Source organism: Camelina sativa, chromosome 3 (genome assembly GCF_000633955.1).
Source record: "Camelina sativa cultivar DH55 chromosome 3, Cs, whole genome shotgun sequence".
Lineage (NCBI taxonomy): Eukaryota > Viridiplantae > Streptophyta > Magnoliopsida > Brassicales > Brassicaceae > Camelina > Camelina sativa.
Window position 1 is genome coordinate 5218093 of NC_025687.1, and position 23589 is coordinate 5241681.

A 23589-nucleotide genomic window follows, 5' to 3' on the forward strand; every position below is an offset into this window, starting at 1 on the left:
AATGTAAAATTGATAATTCATCTAATATTAGGGCTAATTACTTCTTTTTTTATAAATATTTTGTAAAATTCACCATATATCAAACAGTTTTCTTAGACTGAAAATGTTAGCCACTTTTAAATGAAAAAAATTGGATGTAAAAAGATTATCTCAAATGGTACTAAAATGTAAAATTGATAATTCATTTAATATTAGAGCTAATTACTTTTTTTTTTTATAAATCTTTTATAAAATTCACCATATATCAAACAGTTTTCTTAGACTGAAAATGCTAGCCACTTTTAAATGAAAAAAATGGATGTAAAATAGATTATCTCAAATGGTACTAAAATGTAAAATTGGTAATTCATCTAATATTAGAGCTAATTACTTTTTTTTTCTTTTTAAATATTTTATAAAATTCACCATATATCAAATAATTTTTATCCACTCTACATAAAATATAAATAAGTTGAAAACTATTCATTTCTATTTTTTCATCTAATTTATTTCTAGAATAACCATTTCTTAATAATTTTAAGAAAGTTAAGGAACTCTTTTTAACCCAAATCTTTGAAAGAAAGTCAAAATTCAAGTAGTCTATTTGATTATCAGCAAAATATCCATGCGTCTTCAAAACTATTTTATTGTTCACAGAAACTATGTTCATATGAAAGTGATAAAATAACTAAGTTCACGAGGCAATTGGCCATTTTCCCCTCATGTTATTCACTTAATTTGGTTAGTTGGCAAATTGGCACTTTTATATAATAAGGGAAAAAAACACATTATATAGTATAGAAAAGTTGTTTTATAAAACCTTTTCCACAAATCACTTTTCACATCTCTCTCTCTATCTCTATCTCTCACCAATCTTCTCAAGCAAGCATTTTTTTTTTGACTAACCTTAATTCATTTTGATGATGCAACAAAATAGTTTTGATGACGCATGGATATTTTGTTAGTTAGTTCACATCAAAATGTTTCTCAAAATTATAAGTTAGTTCAAATGTGTTTATAACTACATGAACTAACTTATAATTTGAATTTTCTACATAAACTATAATTTAAATTTTCTACATAAACTATATAAATATGGCCAAAATCAACAAATCTAAAGATGTTGTTGGTGTAGCTGACTATGATGCCACGTGGAAGGACAAAACGACTAAGTTCATGGTGGAAGTAGTTGTTTTCCTATTGTAAATGCTAGCCACATTTAAATAAATAAATTAGATGAAAAATAGATTATCTCAGATGTTACTAAAATGTAAAATTGATAATTCATCTAATATTAGAACTAATTACTTCTTTTTAAAAAATATATATTTTATAAAATTCACCATATATCAAATATTTTTCATCCACTCTACAGAAAATATAAATAAGATGAAAACTATTCATTTCTATTTTTTTAATTATAATTCATTTGTAGAATAACCATTTCCTTATAATTTTAAGAAAGTTTAGGAACTCTTTTAAACCCAAATCCTTTGAAATAAAGTCAAAATTAAAGTAGTCCATTTACTTTTCAACAAAATATCCATGCGTCAATCAAAACTNAAAAAAAAAAAAAAAAAAAAAAAAAAAAAAAAAAAAAAAAAAATCTATTTCCTTTTTGTCGGCTAAACTATTTTTGTAATTCAATTATTAAAAATGATATATGTATATATATATATGGTGTGTGTGTATAATAGTATAAGTAAACGTCTTGCAAGTGTGGACCTTTCCGTCTTAAGAGAGTATTCATACATTCATAGAGTTTGCTCCTCTTTCCTTTGAAAGACCTTCCAGAAAAACCAAAAAAAAATCCAGACTTTTTTTGTTTTGTTTTGACTTGACGTTATCTTCATGACTCTCCATTCTTTCTTACCAAATCCATTTGCCCCATTGAGACTTCTGCTGACCTAATTCTTCTAAATCTCTCCTTCACATTGCCCCTTCTTTATTATTACTCCTCTGAACACAAAAAACAAAATCTCTTCACTTTTTGCTTTTGTGGTATGGCTCTGAGGTGTTGTTGTTTTCCCATTTGGGTTTGTCCCCAAACGACTCATCATCATCGTTCTCCTCTTGTGGGTCATTCCGAATTCGAAGCTAAACGCCATCGTTTCTGCCTCTGGGTTTGCTCTTCTTCCTCAGCTTCTCAGAGAGCTGTCGTCACTGCCATTGAAGGCGAGGTTCCTTATGGCCGTGAGCTCAAAAAGTCCTCCTCTGATGAAATGGGTCTGACTCGGGAGACTGAATCTGTTACTTTTCATAGAGACTTGAGTATGCTTCCTAGTGAGTTCTCCTTCCCCTTTCTCAGTTTCATTGGAACATGTTGTTTTTATGGAAATGCTGATTGGTTTCTTGTGTGTTTATGCGGTTATCGAATTCAAAATTGTAAATTTAGCTGAATTTGATTTTGTAGGATCCTCTTTACTTAAGTAGATGAGAAAGCATTTTCATGCTCAGAAATGTTGTCCATCATTCATCTTTGTTTCGCATTCTTACCAATAGACTAGACTACGTCTGAAGAGATATAACAATGACCATGTCCTTTGCATCGTTGCTTGTTTCTGTTTATATGTGAATACAATCCTATGAAAGTACTCTGAACTTTTGTTCTTTAGATTGCTGAATTTAAGAGTTGTTTTGGCTGTTACAAATACACTGAAATGGGTACTAAATTATGCACTGTCATTACTAATGTTTCTCAACTTTCTTGATTCCACTAATAGCAAATGTCTTTTGACATTAGAATCCTTCTGTTTACCATCTATATTAGTAACTGCACTTGATGTTAAGATTCGATCTTCCTTGTCGTGTAATGGATCAATATCATTTTGCATTGCAACTTGAGGCTTTGCTATATGTGAACTGATCTAAGATACTATAATTTCCATCATTGTTTATTGAGCACTAGATATGTTTTGTTGCTACTAGATTCTTTATTCCTTCAAGTGTATCAATCTGCATTGAGAGTGGAGTACGCGATATGTTTGTTAGTACTGGTTTCTTTTTCCAGATTAATAGCTGCATTTGATCTTTCTTGTCGTGTAGTCTCATAGATAGATCAATCATTGTCCTTTGCAATGCAACATATGATTTGCTACACGTATAACGATCTGTTTTGGAAATGAAAGTACTGGATATGTTTTGTTAATAAGAAAATCTGTTTTCCATATTAGTAGCTGCATTGATGTTTCAGATTTGATCTCTTGTCGTGTAGTCTCTTAGGTAGATCAATCATTAGTAGCTACATATATATACTGATCTGTTTTGGAAATGGACATACTCGATATGTTTTTGTTAGTACTAAGTACTTTTTCCATATTAGTAGCTGCATTTGATGTTTCAGATTTGTCCATTCTTGTCATGTTATCTCATAAATGGATTAATCATTGTCATTTGCATCACAACATCGGGCTTACTAGCTGCACTGAAAATGGAGTGCACGACAGGTTTTGTTAATACGGATTTCCTTTTTACATATTAGTAGCTGCATTTGATGTTTGAGATGCAGTCTTTCTTTTCATGTTGTCTCTCTCATAAAGTGATGAATCATTGTCATTTGTATCGTGCCATAGGGAAATATGTTCTCGAATCTATTTTGAGTGAAACGAAACTTGCTTTCCGAATTGTTGTCAATGAACAGTAACATACCAATCCCAGAAATATTATGAAACTCCAGTGCATTGTCTGTCATATCTTCGTTATTATCATTATCTTCGTTAAGCCCTAACATCTAAATTTGATTACAGAACCACTAACTGCAAACAGTCTTTACTCTTCTGCCAGTAATGATTCAAAAGTGCGAATTTCATTTCAGGTGAAATATTAAATTTCGTTACCTAACTGCAAATTTATGTTTCTCGTTCTTTTAAGTTGCTTGTGTTTACTTACACTCTACAATTGCAGGGCATACCAGGTGCATATAGTGAGACAGCAGCATTAAAAGCATATCCAAATTGTGAAACCGTGCCATGTGAACAGTTTGAAGCTGCGTTCCAGGTTTTGATTTATCTATCACTTCTAATACATTCATACCCACACAACAAAGGTATGGTGCTTTACTATGTTTTCATATGATACATTCTTAGGCTGTTGAGCTGTGGTTGGTGGATAAAGCAGTATTACCGATAGAGAATTCGGTAGGTGGTAGTATCCACCGTAATTATGATTTGCTACTTCGTCATAGGCTTCACATTGTCCAAGAAGTCCAATTGCCTGTGAATCATTGTCTCTTAGGAGTGCCTGGTGTTAAAAAAGAAGATATTAAATGTGTTCTAAGCCATCCTCAGGTTCTTCTGCACTCATTACCTTCAGACTCGCTTCTAAGTTCACTGATTTTGAGTACTGTTTATTCAATTTTTCTTTCTCTCCAGGCGCTTGATCAATGTGTGAATTCTCTTAACAATTTAGGCATACAGAGAATATCTGCGAAAGACACTGCCACTGCTGCTCAGGTGACACAGCTCGAGATAACGAGTGATAACGACTTTATTCTTAGTTCAGTTCACATAAAAGATTTCACTTACTTTAGTTTTTTTCCCCGCTGAAATAATGAAACATCAAGTTTTCTTCAGACTGTTTCTTCAAGCGGGAAGAGTGATGTAGGAGCAATTGCGAGTGTACGGGCTGCAAATATATATGGCCTAGATATTCTTGCCGAGAATATACAAGTAACTAGTCTCCATCCTCTATTTTATTGATAGATTTGTTTCCTTTGTGAATGTATCAACATACTGAGATGCTCATCAATGGGTAAAAAGTAGAATGTGACTAAACAATAAACATATCGATTATCCATTATCTCTACGTTGATATTTTGTTCTTTCTACGGTTTTCAGGATGATGCTAACAATGTGACCCGCTTTCTGATACTTGCGAGAGAGCCTATGATTTCAAGAACAGATCGACCATATAAGGTAATCACATATTTACATACTAACTATGGCTTAAACTTATAGCTCCCAATAGTAATGCTCTTATGTTTCTCTCAGACAAGTATCGTGTTCTCGTTAGAAGAAGGTCCTGGTGTGCTGTTCAAGGCCTTGGCTGTTTTTGCTTTAAGAAGCATTAATTTATCCAAGGTAAGCTCCAAGGAAAAGTTGGACCCTGTTATCAGTAACTTCTTCAGAAAATAGGAATATATGACGTAGCTCTTGCTCTCTTTTAGATAGAAAGTCGTCCGCAGAGAAAAAGACCGTTAAGAGTAGTTGATGGTTCTAACAATGGAAGCGCTAAGTAAGTAGTTTTCTAACACACAACATGCACCAATCTTTTTTTGAGAAGTAGTTGAGTGATTGTTTTGTGATGATGACAGGTACTTTGATTACTTATTCTACATTGATTTTGAAGCTTCCATGGCTGAAACACGTGCTCAGCACGCTCTTGGCCATCTACAGGTCCCAGTCCTTGAAACACCAGAGCTTTTATTCTATAGCTGGTCTTAAGGCTCACCAATTCCAAAGAAATTACCTTTTGGTTTTGCAGGAATTCGCAAGTTTCATCCGTATCCTCGGGTGTTATCCAATGGATCTAGTCAGATAATCGAGCAAATCTCCTATTGATTTCATGTTACCATACCGTGCAGAACCATGTGAATATATCCAAACAGAAGAACAAGGTTTGTAGCTTTGGTATACCGCAAGACTCTTTTTTCACCATTTTCTCATCTTAGAAGTTTAGCTTCAAACTCCTTTATTGCTGAGACAGAAACAGTTGATCTAGCTTTTGTTAAGAATATGCTTTGTACATTAAACAGGTTTTCTCTGTTAATATCAGTTAATAATTTGTTGTCTTAAAAAAAAATCTCCGATACCAAATATATCTGTTTCTTAATCCTCATTACAAAAGGTGGGGTATTGTTAATCAATCAAACTTGTGATTACCATATGATCATTACAAAAGGTGAGGATCATCTTGATTTGTGATTAGTTTCTTAATCCTCATTACAAAAGGTGGGGCATTGTTAATCAGTAAGACTGATCTTTCAGTTCCAATCAGGAAATAAGGACTTTCCCAAACAAAACAAAACAAAACAAAAAACCTAAAACCAAGATACCGTTTAACATCAGTTTGAAACGGATAAACCCTACACACCAGCGTTTCATACAGTTTTTAACCATAGTCACAAAAGTTCTACTAACCAAACTTCGAGCTCTGAGTAGTTTGACCTCATTTTGGGGAAAGGGTTAAAAGAAGACCGAAATGATCGCTAGGCAACACTGGAAGCTCTAACTTCTTGATATCACCCCTCACTTTCTTCTCTTTCACATATGATAGTTCAGGAATCGCCTCTTTCCCAACCATCTCAATTCCGCCAAGCTTGTAATCATCCAGACGACACAAAATCCGGTCTAACCGTTTCTGCAATGCTCGGTTACCAGACAACATCGGATTTGCTTTTGTGTCGTAAGTAAAACCCACATCACCTGGTTTCAAAACCTCCCAAACATCGACCCATTTGTCCAGCAAAGGAAATTTACCATCTAGCTTGTCATCCCAGTTCATGTCTCCCCCGAATATCACGTTGGTATGAGCTCCAAGAATCTCGATTGCCTCTTTCGCTTGTTCAACGCGTTCTCGACTGAACATTTGGTCCCACTTTGGAGGACCTGGAGACGGACTCTCGAGATGGCTAGTTGCAAAGACAAGTGACTTTCTCCCTGGAACTTCAACTTCTGCAATAGATAGTTCTCTTCCCATCATCGAGTTCCCAAAGCTTTTGTTGCTGAATGATTTCACGCCTAGCTTGCTCAACTGCAAATTACCCTTAAGGGTCAATTACAAAATCACAGGAAATATCCAAATTTAAACGCTACAAGCGGGCAGAGTCTTTTACCAGCATGCAGTAGTAGCCTTTCGAATCTGCCACATCAACTGAGACAGAACAAGAATACCCTTTCCACCAGTTCGACTTGCGGAAAATATTATAGATCGCAGGAGTGACTTCCTATAAGACCTCACAAAAAATCGTTTGTCAGAAAGCTGAACTACTTCTGAACTTTGCAGATAGACATCACTCCGTGGTAAAATGTAAAGTAATAACCTGAAAACATATGAGATGTGGAGAATGAAGCTGAATAATCTGACCGATTGCTCTCATCCTTAGATTCAACTCAAGGTCTTCACGGAACCAAACATTGTAGCTCAAGATCTTTAAACAAGACAAAGGTGTTCCTGATTCAGAAGCTTCCCCTACAAAAACAAAAAGTGACCAAACAAAGTACTTATGCATCAAGGAACAATAGAAAGCAAATATTAAGCTGAACGAGTAGAAACCAAAACCTTACACAATTTTAGTAGCAATCAGGAACCAATTTTGGATGAAACACACATCACACAGTAACAAGAGACTAATCTATTAAACTTATAAATAAGGTATGAGCCATACATAATCACACAGACCTCTAAAACCCTAATCACACAGACCTCTAAAACCCTAGGGAGTACAAAAAGAACAGACCTTCCGTTTCAATTTCTTTGTTCTTCTTCTTCACAATACCCTGCGATTCAGAACGAACAAAAGAACCACCATCAATTTCGACGACGTCATCATCCATAGCCTTACGCTTGTTGCTACACCGCCGAAGAGGAAAGAAAACAGAGCCGACGGAGGAATCAGGGTTACTACTATCGAGACCCGAATCAGTCAATTCATCAAAGCCCAGTAGAGAAGAAGCTGGCGATCGCGTTCCACATACGTCGCAGATTGAGTTCTTGTACGTGTTCAAGAAAGTACAGGCCTTGCAAGCCCACTTCGCTTCATCGTTCGTGGAAATAGCAAGAGAAGGAGACGAAGAAGAAGGGAGAGATGCGGGAGTCAAACAGATCATGCAATTGAGTTTCTGAGATGGAGAATTGAGGAAAGTACATTTGTTGCAGGACCAAGAGGTCGAGGAAGACGATGACGACATTGCTAGAGTTGTGAGAATTCTTAAAAATCGAGTTTTTGACATTTAACCCTAATTCCCCTTTTCCGATTTAGACTTCTGTCGCTTAGGCTTTCCACTTAACGGCTATACGTATAATACGGCGCCGTTTCGATTGGCTCTCAAATTCAAAGCTTAAATGGTGAACCATAATTAAACCGAATCAAACCGTAATTTGTAGAGGGAATACAGCAACAAACAGTATAACAAAGTCAATGACGTTCAAGGAAGACATATTTTATACAAAATTTTATTGCCAAAAACAAAAATACAAGAGACTAATAAAAGGTCTACAAATAAAACAAGAGATTACAATTATAATAAAATGTTTTAAGACCTAAAATTGTAACTCTGCCGACACCTTCGAAGGCTAGTGGTGTTGCCACTATGATGACCTGGTTGGTACTATATGGCACTGGAGTTCGAGTGTTCGAGTCCGTTTCCCGTCATGGGATCAAAATGAGCTTCATCAGAGTTAGAGACTTCGTGAATCACCGTGGAAAAATGATAAAATCACCGAAATGGTAGCAACATAGAAGATGTTACAAGAATCATGATACTGACGTAGAAGCCACTTGAGAGACTCCTTGAGGTGGCTTCACCCGCGGCGACTTGAGTTGAATTCACCACTGTCTGTGTCCTATTTCCGACCTTCTTGCTGCACAAAAAAATCTCATCGATTAACGAAAGCTTTAAATGATTGTATCACGTCTAAAAGTATAGATAATGTGTTTTCAAAGGGAGTTGTTATACACAAAAAAAACTTTCATACCTTCCCGGGAAAATGCAGCTTCCATGACCTGAAAACATACGCATCTTCCTAATTTAGAAACTTTTATAATGAAAGACACGAAAAAGGAGAAAGACTTTTAGATCTAGTTAACACCATTTACAGATTTAAACAACAAGGCTATGATCTTGACGAAACTTTTATTGTTATAGCCTGCTTATGAACCAAAGTAATAGACATGAAGAAGAAAATAGTTGAATATGGATGAGAAGGTACAAGCAAGGCTAGGACGTTTTCTAAGACCATATGATCGCTAGTATATTACTTTGGATTCCCAAAAACAAACAAGCTTTACTGAAGGTGATTTACAACCATGATTCGAGATTCATAAACACCAGAACCTTCTTTGGGAACTACCTTCTATGTATTGGCTACAAAATTTGGTTAACACTGGTCTAGGACGTGTTACTTCCTTACAGCGATTAGAAACCGAATTGAGAATGGAAAAGCTTCAAAGTCACCCAAGTCACACAAGTTTCAGCATATAAGTAGTTACTACGAGTCTATTTTGGCAAAAGACCAGCTCCTATAGACTCTTCCAACTTAGGATCTAAACTCTAACAAATTCAGATGGTGTTTCTTGATTGTCATAAGTCTTCGAACTGAAAAGTGAAAACCATAACACGAAAAAAAAAAGGAAGAAGAAGAGAATAGCTTACTTGGGTCTGTAGTAGTGATCATTGCCACACCTTTGAAGTCACATGAACCAGAAGCTCTTCCTTCCTTCTGGTAATAACTATTAAAAGCAAACGAAGCATGCCCCTTCACATTATTCGGCTGATAACAACTCTCGCCAGGTTGAATCTCACTACAATTAGCTCTCCCAGGTCCACAAGACCAATCCAATGCAGCTTGAAGAGTCTTTGCATCCACACCATCCATAGCAATGCAGTAAGTCTGGTTTGTTGTATCATTTGCTAAGAATGTTCCACTTCCAGATACATGAAGCAAATAAACAGGCGTAGAGTTCCCGTAGAATAATCCCCAGCTAGCTTCACTAATAGGAGGAGACCTCAAATCCTCGTTAAACAGCTCATAAATGTAGACACTTGGGGTCATCTCAGGATGCAAAGGAGTACCAGATCTATCAAATATATGCTTGATCAAATTGGAGTTATACGTATCAGCATTATCGATAGTAGCATATGGCTCTTTCGAATCACCTCTCGAAGGCCAACCACTCTCGGTCACAAGCACAACCACATCAGTCACATTCAAGTTTTTCATCGAGACATAAGCAGAATCCACCATAGCATCAAGCACATTAGTGTAATGCAACAAAGTGTTTGGATCAACCATTTCTTTAGTCGGCGTCAAGGGCTCGAACAAACAGTTATCGAGAGGAACCACGCCTTTGTTCTGCATATAGACATAGTAAGGATACAGATTCATCATCAAAGGAGAACCAGTTTTGGACAAGAATTGAAGCAACGGAAGCATAATGGAATGCCAAGTTTGGTTAAAGTAAGCTTGAGAAGGCGGGAAAGTGTCGAGCATGATGGAAGCTGCGTGAGGCGTAGAGACCTTGATTTGAGTGTGGAGATTAGAAGCAACGAGAGCATTGTACAAAGACTCAATCGCAGGTAAAAGCAAAGGAGCTGAAGAAGGCACAGTAGTTAAAACCTCATCTCCAACAGAGATAGCTGTGATTAACGTCTCAGGGTAATAAGCAACCACATTACGACCAATCCAAGACGCAGCTGTACTGTTGGAAGATCCAATTGCGAGAAGCTGATTGTTCGGTACACTGATTATAACCCGTATCTTGGTTTTAGCCAATGCTTTGAGCAGTTCTGGATCAGCATCGTATAATCTGACGTGGTTTACTTTCTGAGTTTGGAGGAATTTGACCAGTTCCGTCGGTGAGAGGAGATTAGTGACATCGGTGCCGATGTTGAAACCAACAAAGGGGTCTTTGTCTTGTTCCTGAACCTTAACATTGTGAGATAAAGACGACGAACTCGCTGCATATACAAAAAGCAAGAAGAAGCTAGTTAAAAATCGAAACTTGGCAATGGATTTTAACTAGAAATCAGTTAAATGAGTCTGGTCTAGATTTGGATTCGAAATAAAAAAAACAAACTTTAGCCAAGTGTTGGACTCTAAAGAAAGAAAAAAAACAATTTTTGATTAAAACTATATAAAATTCGCCAATTTGGGGGAATTTAGAACTGAAAAATGTGATTTTTAGGAAACTTACCAGAAATCAAAAGAAGAGTGTAGAAGAAGAAGAAGAAGAAGAAGAGAACAGGAACAGTGGGAACCATGTTAGAGACAGCCATTGAAGAGGAGTTTGAAGATATTATGCAGCAACTCTTCCCCTTCAGATTCAGCTAGAGGTTCTTGCATTATCTTCCGGTAGATTTGTTGCTGTATGGTTGAGATAACCTAAAGAGAAACGGAGGTGGAGAAGAATAAGAGAGATTAGACAACATTTTTTTGGGGGGTTTTAGGCTGAATGAAGGAAAGATTTATGACTCTGAGCTTCCACGTGAACCGACTCTGCTCGCTCCTCCCCACACAAACTGGTTTCTTTTGCATCAGACCAAATGTCAATTTACTGTAATACCCTTGAATTCTGATAAAGCGCCAGCTAGACATCACTATATGTAATCTTTAATAGATTTTGATACATTTTTTTTTGTAAAATTATGTAAGAAAACAAATTAAAATAAAATAAAGATAAATTGTTTTTTCGAAAATATTTTGTTTTGGTTTTAATATTGGATATGGAATGTTGGTGTTGACCACATCCATATGTGATAAAAGTGGACAAATGTAAGAAGGTAACAATGCCCTCTATTGTTTAGGAGTTTTCTATGTGTATTTATTTTTTTGGTCATTGAGATATTTCCATCAAAAACATTGAATTACAAGTTGAGAAAAAGAGAATGCAATTACAACCTATGCTTTAGTTGAATAAAAATAGAAGACGGTGGCCCATTTTATTTATTTGTTGATTAACACATTTTGATTTTTATCATCTCAACCAATGTACTCCCTTGTTTCATAAATATTGATATTTTAGGATATTTTTTTTGTTCCACAAATATTGATATTTTGTAAATTTTAAAAAGTAATCATTAAAAATATTTAAAATTTTAAATTGTTAATGGTTTAAAATTAAATAATATTTTTTTAATCAAAGAAAAAAATATATTTAAACTCAGTAATCATTATTTTTTTAAAATATGTAAAAACTTCTAAATAATTGATTATGAGACAGAGGGAGTAGTTGATAACTAAATAGTAGAAAAAGTTACCAAAAATGATGAAGTCCTCGGAATCGTGCAAAGAGATTAACCAACCGAGTTAGCCTATAATTGTTTTAAACTAAAAGATAAATCGTGTAGACAAAATGAATACATTTTTCTCTTTCTATATCACTTTTATAGAGTCTCTCTAGCTACTCTGTAAAGTTCTTGTCGAGCAAGGGTAACGAGAAAGCAAAAAAAGAAAGAAGCACCCGACAAAAAAATTTTGGTTCATACAAACATATTAACATAGAGATCCATATGCAACTTTTATGATAAAAGTACAAACAAACAAACAAAAACTCAGAAAAAGAGGAACGTTTTATGGAGAGTTTAAAAGTTAAGGACACCTTAATCAGATTCCCCCGTTGTAGCTTTTAGGTATAAATTACATATTTCAAATAATAAACATTTTCTTGAATCGTGAAATCATACTGAACTCTATAATATACATATGCCCATCTCCTTAATATAATTAAACATAAGTAAATTTTCATTACAAAAGGAAAAAAGATGGTCACAAATCTTTAGGTATAGAAAACTCGAAAGTAAATTTCTACAGCCACAAGCTTCTTTATTCTAAAACCATTTACAAGATGTTGAATATTATCGTAATCGCCTTCAAACTTAAAAAATACGAAGAAAACAGTAGTTACATTTAACGAAGCTAAACCAAAACGAACCTAAATAAATATATTACAAAAATAATGTGTTCACAATAATAATAAATATTAATGTTCAATGATGTGGGTGGAGAAGAAAAGAAAACGACTACATTATTAACAGATTCTGAAAACTAAAAAAATAAAAACAGATAAAAATAGTAAAAATCAATGAACCGTGACACTTTTTTGTCTCTGTCTAGCAATAATACACAAAGAGTTTGACTAATAATAATAACCCGGTTACCTTTGTGTTAAAGGGTAATGTCGTTCGATGAATATCAATAATAAAAATGACGAAAGTTTATGGTATCAAAAACCAGCTACCTCTGGGTTCGAGTGGCATTTCATATATGTTTCTTATTGCTAAGATTTTAGTCATTTGTTCTCGTTTCTAACTATTTTGTGTTACTAATTGGGTACAAATGTAAATATAAAACAATGTAGTTAGGCAATGGTTCAAAATTCAATTTTGAAGACAACTTCCTAATTCACTTTTTATGCATAAAAAAAGCCTTCTTCTTTATTTATGATAGTGCCGAGAAGAACAATGAACAATGATTATATTTCAAAACTAAACATACAATATATGAAGCTTATGATATTTTCGTAAATAAGAAATCGATTAAACTTCAATATTATATCGTATGTAAACTTTTGTATACAAAAAAAAACACTACAAATATATACAAAAGAAAATATTTTCTAAATGGGCTGAGACCCATTTCACCGAATGATGGGGCCTCGGCATTCGGTAACAATAACAATAAGTACTAATAGTACTATTATGAACGTCTCAGACAAAGACCAAACACATTACCAACCTAACTTAAATTTATTTCTTACTTCATTACATATGGTAAGTAATTTTTTATGTGCGCGTGTGTGTTGCATAGCTCTTGTAGCACGAGTGGTCAGCGACGGTACTAACAGTGCAACGCATGACAAGTTCGATGATTGGGCAAGGCACAGAGAAAGAGACCAAACACAAAGAATCACCAATAAAAAAACAAAAAAAAAAACAAGCTTATTGATAATATATGAGGTATTCTAAAATATCTCTTTTTTTTTGTGTGTGTGTCTAGGCTTTTGGCAAATGTACAAAGATCACATGAAACACGACTCTCTACTTGAACGTGATTCCATCTCTATGCTGAGTCTGTGTCGACTGACGACTGTCGAGAACACACAAGTACAGAGCATGTTTTAAAACACACCTGTTTCACGCGGCCACGCGTCATCCCATAACAGGAATGTTAGATTATAACCGTAACCGTCCCTCACCATCTTTTCACAATAATACATTCATCCCTCGGTTGTAATGCGTCTGTGATGATCGCACTATATCACAGGCAGTAGCAGAAACATTGCCTGCAATCTGATACTAAATTTTTTTAATCTCTGTTGTTTAATTGTGTTGTGTCATCATCATCCATACATACATACATCACCTTCAAACTCTATTTAAAGTGACGATCTTCGCCAAAACGCTGACTGAATCGAGTGGCTTAGGTTTTTTCGTTCCGTACATCTTCTTCCCAGGTGAGTTTTTTTTCAGTTTTGTTTTGTTGTTGTTGGAGATGATGATCTCTAGTCCCGTTCTAAAGTTTTGATTTTGAAATTCTGTATCTTTGATTCCACCGATCAGTTTCGTTCTATCAATCCGGTGTGTTTCCGGATCTGATTTCAGATATGATTCGTGAATCTAAGTTTTGTTTTTTGATTGATCTCATCTTTGTGTTATATAATGATCATTGAGAAATCGAAATTGATTTCCTTTTTTTTTTGTTTTTGTCTATAGCGATTGATTCGTGTTAGTAGTCGATTCATTGTGTATGTAAATTTGAGACCTTTTGGGGGTTGTAAATGCATATGGTGTTGTTGAGATTAGTGATATGTTCGTATAGGATTTAACGTTGTTTTATATCAGGAGAGAGCAAGTTTTTAGGGGGGTGGGGGAACATGAATGAGATTCCTTGCGCTTCCATGTTGAGGCTGTGTCACTATTTTGTGTCGATTTGTAGTGTTCACTTTGTTTCAATGATAGCAGCTGAATCAAGTTTTGTTTTTAGAAATATGGCTGAGGCTTCTTCTGACGTGATGGATTGGCCTAAGAAGGATAACCGTCGTTTTCTCCATGTTGTCTACCGCGTTGGTGATCTTGATCGCACCATTCAGTATGTCTTTTTATCTCTTTCCCCTGTGATACCATATTATGATACTTCGTTTTGATGTGACTGGAGTATTTGATGATGTTGTTTACTTCTCACCAGGTTTTACACTGACTGCTTTGGTATGAAGCTGTTGAGGAAAAGAGATATCCCTGATGAGAAGTACTCTAATGCTTTTATGGGTTTTGGACCTGAAACATCTAACTTTGTTGTGGAGCTGACTTATAGTATGGCCCTCTTTCACTCTCTGTTCCCTGTTAGCATTCTTTCATATTCATATCTTTCAAAATATCAACCTACGTTCTTTTTCATTGATTCATATTCGTTTCTTTGTTTTGCAGATTATGGAGTTAGCTCATATGATATTGGAACTGGATTTGGGCATTTTGCCATTTCAACTCAAGATGTAAGTCGTCCTACTTTGTGTTTGGATATCACGAATCAACATATGTGTGTGTGTGAATCCCTGAACGAAGAGATGGATTAACCACCTTTTTGGTTAGGTTTCTAAAATTGTTGAGAGCGTCCGTGCCAAGGGTGGAAATGTCACTAGGGAACCTGGTCCTGTCAAAGGTGGAAACAGCATCATTGCGTTTGTGAAGGACCCTGATGGTTACACTTTTGAGCTCATCCAGAGAGGTCCAACTCCTGAACCACTCTGTCAAGTTATGCTTCGTGTTGGTGATCTCGACCGAGCCATCAAATTCTATGAAAAGGTAATGCAGTGAATAGGTTGTCTTAATGTTTGAATATTCATTAGTAGTGTTAACTTTACTTCTTATTCCCTGCAGGCCCTCGGGATGAGACTCTTGAGAAAGATTGAGAGACCTGAATACAAGGTGAAGTACTGTAATCAGTCATTGTAATGTAGACATAATTTACCTTTTTGAGCTACATTGTGATTTACTGAGTCTTGTTGTTGTTGGATGAAACAGTACACCATAGGTATGATGGGATATGCTGAAGAATACGAATCCATAGTTTTGGAACTGACCTACAACTACGATGTGACTGAGTACACAAAGGGCAATGCATATGCACAGGTCTTGGCTCTAAACTGGCCTTTGTTGCTACTGTTTCTGTTGTCTTTAAACCGGTTCGTGATTCATTTCTTTGATAATTAAATGGTTAAATGTGATAAATCAGATTGCAATAGGCACCGATGATGTGTACAAAAGCGGTGAAGTTGTGAAGATAGCCAACCAAGAGCTAGGAGGAAAGATCACTAGAGAACCTGGTCCCGTTCCTGGAATTGGCACCAAGATTGTCTCATTCCTCGACCCAGATGGCTGGAAAACGGTTAGCACAATCCATTAAAAATGTTTCTAACGGTGGAACCTTGGAATTTTGATTTGGTTTTTAAAAGGTTTGGTTGTTTAAAATGACAGGTACTGGTAGACAACAAAGATTTTCTGAAGGAACTGGAATGAGGAGAGCAATGATGATGGTCGAGACTCGAGATAACGAAACCATTATAATAAACATGTGATGGTAAAAATAAAGGAAGACTTAGTCGTGTTTGATCCGAAATAAGAAGATGTGGTTTAGTTTGTGTCGTGCTATGTGTGCTTGTTCCTTTTTGTCTTTGAGCTTTACTCTACTATGGTCCCTGAATAAAAATGTTTCCACCACCTTGAGAGGTTTTGGTGTTTTTTTCGGTATGGACGGTTTAGTAGAATATGATTTTCCGTACCAAATCGGTTTTCTCTTCTATCAAATCCGGCTAACTGTATATGCAGCATTAGGTAAAAATTCCATTGAAATTAAACTCTGTAGAAGAGTGTGTTTTATATACATTGACTGAACTTAAACAACCTTCTTAGCCAAACAAAACTGTTAGTTTGAGTGTTGATAAGTAGTACTTATACTAGGATCGAGTAAAATAACAGTTTGGATATACAACATGTGTTTGTATTCAATATAACAAAATACGTTTTCAATATATGTAGTCACATGAAAACTCAGCCACTACCGCAAAAAGATAAGGAGATCAAATTAGTTGGCTATATTAATGGAGTATGGATCCACCCACTTTGTACTACAACTATCATTCGAATTTTGAAAGCCATTTATAATACACATTCCATATAGAGCCCTACCCACTACGTAACCGGCAGGTTCTAAAATTTCTAACCATAAATCTCTATTTTTCACTTAGCTTGCTACATTTACATGCCGATGAAAACTGATGCTGCAGAAGTTCGATCAGTTATATGAATCCAGTACCGGTTAAAAGAGAAACAATTAAACTTAACGTCATTCGGTTTAGTTTAGGTTTAGAGCGGATCTGATTCATAGGTCTCAAGATCATGTGTGTATATAAATTTGATTTTGGATTTGAGACCAAAAGTAGTATAGACTGTATAGTGGTATTTCTTTTGGCCTCCCAATTAAATTATACATTAAAAAACGGTTGGGTTGTGGGTCTTTTTATGTTCTTATTTACCTAACCATCACGGCATCTCGATTCACACATTTTTAACATCCGGTAACATGTTTTTGCATCTTGCAAAAATTAGATAACTGATTATGACAATAAGATGAAACCACTAGACAAGAATTGTTTAAAATTGTATATTACCGAAAAAACAAATGTTTAAGAATGTATGTTATGTTTATATACGAACTAGGGATGATGATTACATCCATATTCTCACATGGACTGTGAAATGATACTAACACTAGTATATAAGAGATATAAGTCGATCCATTGATTCCCAAAACACATGACTATTGTATAAAGAGATCAATTGTACTGAAAGTTTGATAAAATGAACTCAAGTCTCTAAAATTTGGAGTTGCAAGTAAATGTAAATATTTATATTGCTTTAGATAACGTTTCCATGCATTACGACGATTTACTTTACAAGATTATATAAAGTCGATTGATGCTAAGTTAAATCTCGTTGTATACAAATACAATTCGTTGGACATGTTAAGTAGACTAATTTATATACGCTACATAACCTACATTGTACTCATACGTAGGTCGTCATAAATACGCTACATTGTATTTGCATTTATTGCTCACAAACATTACATACATGTGTGTGTGTGTATACATAACTGCCTATATATAGGCTTGTAACATAACTCTCTAATTCACCATAAACAAAAAGAATCTTAACCATAAAAGCAAAACATGAAAGGCACATTTACTCACTCTCTTGTGCTTCTCCTCATTGCACTTGTTTGTGCCAATGTCGGTGCTAGGAAACTTATGTCCGGGGATACCCAATTCAAGGATGAGAAATCTTTCCTCGGAGGCGGTGATAGCGGTGGTGGCCTAGGGCTTGGCCTTGGTAGTGGAGCTGGTCTTGGTGGGCTTGGGATTGGTGCCGGAGCTGGACTAGGGTTAGGTGGAGGTGGAGGGGGCGGTGGTGGGTTTGGTGGTGGTGGTGGCGGACTCCTCGGTGGAGGCGGCTTCGGCGGGGGAGCCGGTGGCGGACTCGGTGGTGGTGGTGGCCTTCCTTGAACGTGTAAACTGTCAAGTGTGTGTGAGAGAGAGCTCATTAATTCTCAGCTTATTATACTAATTAAGTCACTTTCATTGTCTTAATAAATTTAGAGGTTACCTTCAATCTTCGGATTTCAACTTTTATTTAAACTTCAATATTTGAATCAAAAAACGTCTTAGCTACTAGCTAGCTAGCGGTAATGCTAGTAATCGTATTTTGTGTAACGTACGCCAGTTCATATTTATGATTAAATGGTGCAACTGTGCAACGTTTCTCTTACTGGCATTACTTTTTTTTTTCTTTCTTATTTATTAATAAATCGATTATGAAGAAAGAAAAAAATCCCATAAGTTCATCAAGAAATATATCGTCATACTATAGCTACAAGAACTAAAACATATGATTGGAGTATTGGACATAAGGTTTGACAATATGGCACAACTAAGGGTTGCAAGGACCAACAAATCAAACTATAGAAAACTGTAAAATTTTCTTATTAGCTCCCAATTCATATATTATTTAAGATTCATACCAAAAATCGTGAAAACCAAAGAAAATAGATTGAAATGCCAATGATCACATGATTGATGGTTGCGGGGAAACACAAGATCGCAATGAACATAATGCTAAGTCACATACATATAAGCAATACAAAATTATAAAAAGCAGCTTGATATTGCATCATATTTCCATAGTAGTTGATTCTAAAATTTGGTTTAAATGTTTCTTGAAATACATGATAACTTAGTCAAACCATGACAAGAAGTGTTATTTTGAGTCCATATTCATATTAAAATCCTGAATTCTTTTTGGAATAATAATATGATAAAAATGCTAACATAGAAAAACGTCTAAACAACTCCAAAATTTTGATCAGAAATATAATTTTTTTATATAAAATAAATAAAAAAAGAAGAAGATAAAGATAGAAGAATACTTACCACTCAATGGGGATGCGGTTGCTTTGGCCTTTTCTTCGTTTGGCTGATGATCAGATCACTCCACCACCACCAACCCCATCTTTTGTCCTCCCATTTTTTCTATTCACAAATCTCTATTTTTAATTTCAATTTTAAATCTTTATTAATTCCATTTTAAATATTTTTAATCCTAGAAAATATATATATAAAGTCCCTTTTGCCATTGATACCAATATTTATTTCATTTATTTACTTCCAACAAAACCATCAGTTAACACTTACATATTAGTGGTATCAGGGAATCTGGGACTGGACGAAGCTCCTCCAGTGGCAAAGTCTCAATCTTTGTAAGATTTCTTCGCTACCAGTTTTAGTTTTTTACGTTTTCTTTTCACAGAATCGTTGATTATGTTGATCGCAGACAACATTTGTCAATGATTTCTTCTTCTTTGTGAAAATAAGAGTTCGATCTAATTGCGATTATAGATTTCCCAGATTGTTTCAAATGTTATATAATGTATCTAAATCTTATTGTTGATGATTTCAAGATTTTAAAAATGTTCTCTTTATGCCTGTGGTCTGTGGATTGTATTGCCTTTACATGAATCTCCTTTCTTCATTCATAGTTTAAGAGTTTATCAATGTCAATTCACTGAATTTGAAAATGTATTTTTTTATGGATTTTGAGTGTTCTTGGATCAAACTGTTTATGTAGCTTGAGGAGAAGATGAGAGGTGGTAGTCTATGGCAGCTAGGGCAATCCATAACACGTCGTCTTGCTCAAACTGACAAGAAGGTTGTGTCACGCCGCTACTTTGCATCTGAAGCCGACCTGAAAAAGACGGCTCTTTATGACTTCCATGTCGCCCATGGCGGAAAGATGGTTCCTTTTGCTGGTTGGAGTATGCCAATTCAGTACAAAGATTCCATCATTGACTCAACGGTTAACTGCAGGCAAAATGGGAGTTTGTTTGATGTTGCACATATGTGTGGTTTGAGCCTTAAGGGCAAAGATTGCGTTCCTTTTCTTGAGACGCTTGTGGTTGCTGATGTGGCTGGTTTGGCTCCTGGAACTGGGAGCTTGACCGTGTTCACGAATGAGAAAGGAGGTGCCATTGATGACTCTGTGATTACCAAAGTGACAGATGACCATATCTATTTGGTAGTGAATGCTGGTTGTAGGGATAAGGATTTGGCTCACATTGAAGAACATATGAAAGCTTTCAAATCCAAAGGAGGTGATGTCTCGTGGCATATCCATGACGAGAGATCTCTTCTCGCCCTTCAGGTTTGGCTATTACTTTTGAACCAAAAGATTGTTCCATTTGCTGTTCTGTTGTTGCTGTATACTTGTAGTTACAGTACATTGCGATCATGAACCTTGTGAGTTGTGATGTAGGGTCCTTTGGCTGCTCCGGTGCTTCAACATCTGACTAAAGAAGACTTGAGCAAGCTTTACTTTGGGCAATTCCAGATTCTGGACATTAATGGTTCCACATGTTTCCTCACCAGGACCGGGTATAATCTCATGTCTCACTATCGCTTTGAGTCAGATGCTATAACATATATTTGTTTCTTGGTTCAAGTAGACAATAGCTCATGATTAAGAGTTCTGAAGATCACATAGGTAATGATTGTTTTGGTTTTCAGGTATACAGGGGAAGATGGGTTTGAGATTTCGGTTCCATCTGAGCACGCAGTGGATCTAGCGAAAGCAATCTTGGAGAAATCCGAGGGTAAGATAAGGCTTACGGGTCTAGGAGCAAGAGACAGTCTCAGGTTAGAAGCAGGACTTTGTCTATATGGAAATGACATGGAGCAGCACATTTCTCCTGTTGAAGCTGGGCTCACATGGGCCATAGGGAAGCGTAGAAGAGCCGAAGGTGGATTTCTTGGCGCGGATGTGATTCTCCAACAGCTTAAAGACGGACCTACAATCAGAAGGGTCGGTTTTTTCTCCTCAGGACCACCAGCAAGGTCGCACAGCCAGGTTCATGATGAGAGTGGGAACAAGATTGGAGAGATCACAAGTGGAGGGTTTAGCCCGAACCTGAAGAAGAACATAGCCATGGGGTATGTGAAGTCAGGTCAGCACAAGACCGGGACTAAAGTCAAGATCTTGGTTCGTGGGAAACCATATGAAGGCAACATCACAAAGATGCCGTTTGTGGCCACCAAATACTACAAGCCAACATGATATGTGTGTCTTCTTCGTCCATGACTTGTCTCTTCCTTTTGCTAAATGACTTCTGTTTTTCTTTTATTCTGATTTGGCCTGAAAATGTATGATATCTTGCCAAGAGGGCATTGCTTATTTTGTTTCTATTGAAATAAATTTAACACATGTAAAAGACCAAATTATAAATGTGTTTACAGATTTGAACATCTTTAAAATTATCTTAGTTGCTGTTGATGTTGTTCCTCGAGAGGGGGAGCTAATTAGTAAGTCTTGGCCAGAATCTTGCATATGGAATTGATGTGGACTGCACTTGATGATCGAGCCGGTGTTCCTATATGGATCTCTTTCACGGCCACCAGACCTTCAATCTCAACACAAGCAAGAAACCTGAGGAGGAATATTAGGACCCGAACGGTTGGTAGAGGAGGAGGAAGCAATGGCTTTCTTATATCGGTCTCTCTCTTCTCTCTCTTGTGCCCTAGAGAACATCTTGTTGCAATGATATTGTCTCTTATGGGAAGATGCCATCTTCTGTAGATTGGCCACAACATCCTTCCAACTCTGAAGAAAAACACAAGACAGAGAACATCTTTAAGAAATCTCAACACAAGTCAATGATGTTCCAGTCAAAATTACTTTAGAAAGTTGTGTTGAGATTTTCATTGATGTTAAAAGCTTAATGTAGTTCTTTTATTAATGACTTAAACTGAAATTATGAATATTGTATTGTCAGAACTTTAAGAAGGTAAATTTATCATTACACTTTTTGCTTTTATATTAATTATAAATTCTGTTTTTTTTTTTTTTTGTGTGTGTACAGGTACAAGTTTACAACTAACAATCACTATTTAATTATTGAAAAATTATTTAATTATTTAACCTCTATCATTCACCCCCTCTTAATTAACCAATCAAAACACAAAAAACTGCCATGTCATATTATATTTATAACATAAATCAAAACTAAAATAAAAAACAAAACAAGTTAAGGAAACCAATTCTGTAGTTTTTTTAATTAAGGAAATTATGTTGGTTTATGTTTATAAAATAATGATTCTAGTTTATATTTTACAATTAAACGAAATCATATGTCGGTTTAAGTTTACAAAAAAGTGGTTAGGGTTTAGTTTTTACAATTAAACAAAATTATGTGTCGGTTTGGGTTTACAAAAGAATGATTAGAGTTTAGGGTTTAGATTTTCAAGTAAATGAAATTATATGTCGGTTTGGGTTTCCAAATGAGTGGTTAGAGTTTAGGGATTAGATTTTACAATTAAACGAAATTATATGTCGGTTTGGATTTACAAAAGAGTGGCTAGGGTTTAGATTTTACAATTAAACAAAATTATATGTCGGTTTGGGTTTATAAAATAGTGGTTAGGGTTTAGATTTTACAATTAAAGAAAACTGTATTTTAATTTGGGTTTATAAAAATAATGATTTAGGTTTAGATGTTATAATTTAAACTATAATATAATGTTTAGAATTAATAAATATAAAATTAATTCATATATAGAATTTATTTTCTTAATCAATAATTTGTTTCTTTAATTAAGAGGGGGTGAAGAAGAAAAGTTATTAATTATTTACTGGCATGCCATCATTTTTAATTCTAGGGGTGAACGAAAGAATTGTTCTTAATTATTTATCATTTTTTTTAGTAATGCATACTTTAATCTCTAAAACAAATTTTTGGTTGATGTGATGTGATAGAGAATTTGTGAACAATTCAATAATAATAATTTACTGACATGCCATCATTCCATCATTTGAGATGCGAGTGAGTAACCTTGATATTCATATGTGATTTTTAGTTTTTTACCAAAAGTGTATATTGGTGTGTTTGGTTTTGCATTTACTTTTACTTTTTTTTTGTTTGAGTAAGTACTTATTGAGCAATTTATGTTCAGAAGTAATTAACACTATCATTAGTTCCAGTCAATTTAAATCTTTGTCACATTATCATTCAGCATTAAAACTAATATGAATCAAAAACTTAATTGTCAACATTTTAGACAATTAACAATGAAGTTGAATAACAATGTGACGTTACGTGTTTTAACTAATATTTGTAAACATTATTAGTTTTGACGTGTTTTATATTCTTACAATGATTTCTATATAGGTCATAACATTGTAGATCATGATCATCATTTCCATTTTTTTTAAAATCAGTTTGTAATCTTGATTGATATTCTTTTATTCGGAATTCATATTTGTATATAGGCAAAATGTAAAAAAAACCTCTAACTAA

At 35.1% G+C, this 23589-nt stretch overlaps 6 protein-coding genes across 7 annotated transcripts; 4 read left to right on the top strand and 2 right to left on the bottom strand.

Annotated features, from left to right (window-relative positions):
- LOC104770573 (arogenate dehydratase/prephenate dehydratase 1, chloroplastic-like) lies at positions 1707–5750 on the top strand. Its single transcript, XM_010495024.2, has 11 exons — positions 1707–2262; positions 3726–3793; positions 3883–3975; positions 4065–4265; positions 4350–4430; positions 4551–4646; positions 4815–4892; positions 4968–5057; positions 5144–5211; positions 5291–5372; positions 5461–5750. Exons 1-11 carry the CDS (start codon positions 1983–1985, stop codon positions 5515–5517), a joined length of 1194 nt encoding a protein of 397 aa, XP_010493326.1. The 5' UTR covers positions 1707–1982; the 3' UTR covers positions 5518–5750.
- Positions 5855–7951, bottom strand: LOC104770582 (tyrosyl-DNA phosphodiesterase 2-like). Its single transcript, XM_010495036.1, has 4 exons — positions 7436–7951; positions 7019–7167; positions 6812–6922; positions 5855–6729 (listed from the first exon to the last, which is right to left on the bottom strand). The coding sequence occupies exons 1-4, from the start codon at positions 7926–7928 to the stop codon at positions 6145–6147; spliced, it is 1338 nt and encodes a 445-aa protein (XP_010493338.1). The 5' UTR covers positions 7929–7951; the 3' UTR covers positions 5855–6144.
- LOC104770590 (glucan endo-1,3-beta-glucosidase 1) lies at positions 8127–11204 on the bottom strand. The gene is made up of 4 exons (XM_010495044.2): positions 10892–11204; positions 9351–10655; positions 8674–8701; positions 8127–8559 (listed from the first exon to the last, which is right to left on the bottom strand). The coding sequence occupies exons 1-4, from the start codon at positions 10971–10973 to the stop codon at positions 8415–8417; spliced, it is 1560 nt and encodes a 519-aa protein (XP_010493346.1). The 5' UTR covers positions 10974–11204; the 3' UTR covers positions 8127–8414.
- Positions 14023–16364, top strand: LOC104770601 (putative lactoylglutathione lyase). Of its 2 annotated transcripts, none has more exons than XM_010495062.2 (9): positions 14023–14149; positions 14680–14784; positions 14881–15005; positions 15120–15184; positions 15282–15494; positions 15570–15617; positions 15714–15821; positions 15925–16077; positions 16167–16364. In XM_010495062.2, exons 2-9 carry the CDS (start codon positions 14684–14686, stop codon positions 16206–16208), a joined length of 855 nt encoding a protein of 284 aa, XP_010493364.1. In that variant the 5' UTR covers positions 14023–14149; positions 14680–14683; the 3' UTR covers positions 16209–16364. The 2 variants fall into 2 exon arrangements, with proteins under 2 accessions (XP_010493364.1, XP_019098949.1); XM_019243404.1 differs by having other exon boundaries at positions 14032–14149; positions 14538–14784.
- LOC104770615 (glycine-rich protein 5-like) lies at positions 17888–18515 on the top strand. The gene has a single exon (XM_010495074.2). The coding sequence runs from the start codon at positions 17921–17923 to the stop codon at positions 18251–18253; it is 333 nt and encodes a 110-aa protein (XP_010493376.1). The 5' UTR covers positions 17888–17920; the 3' UTR covers positions 18254–18515.
- LOC104770626 (aminomethyltransferase, mitochondrial) lies at positions 19370–21533 on the top strand. Its single transcript, XM_010495083.2, has 4 exons — positions 19370–19503; positions 19872–20444; positions 20556–20674; positions 20807–21533. The coding sequence occupies exons 2-4, from the start codon at positions 19884–19886 to the stop codon at positions 21351–21353; spliced, it is 1227 nt and encodes a 408-aa protein (XP_010493385.1). The 5' UTR covers positions 19370–19503; positions 19872–19883; the 3' UTR covers positions 21354–21533.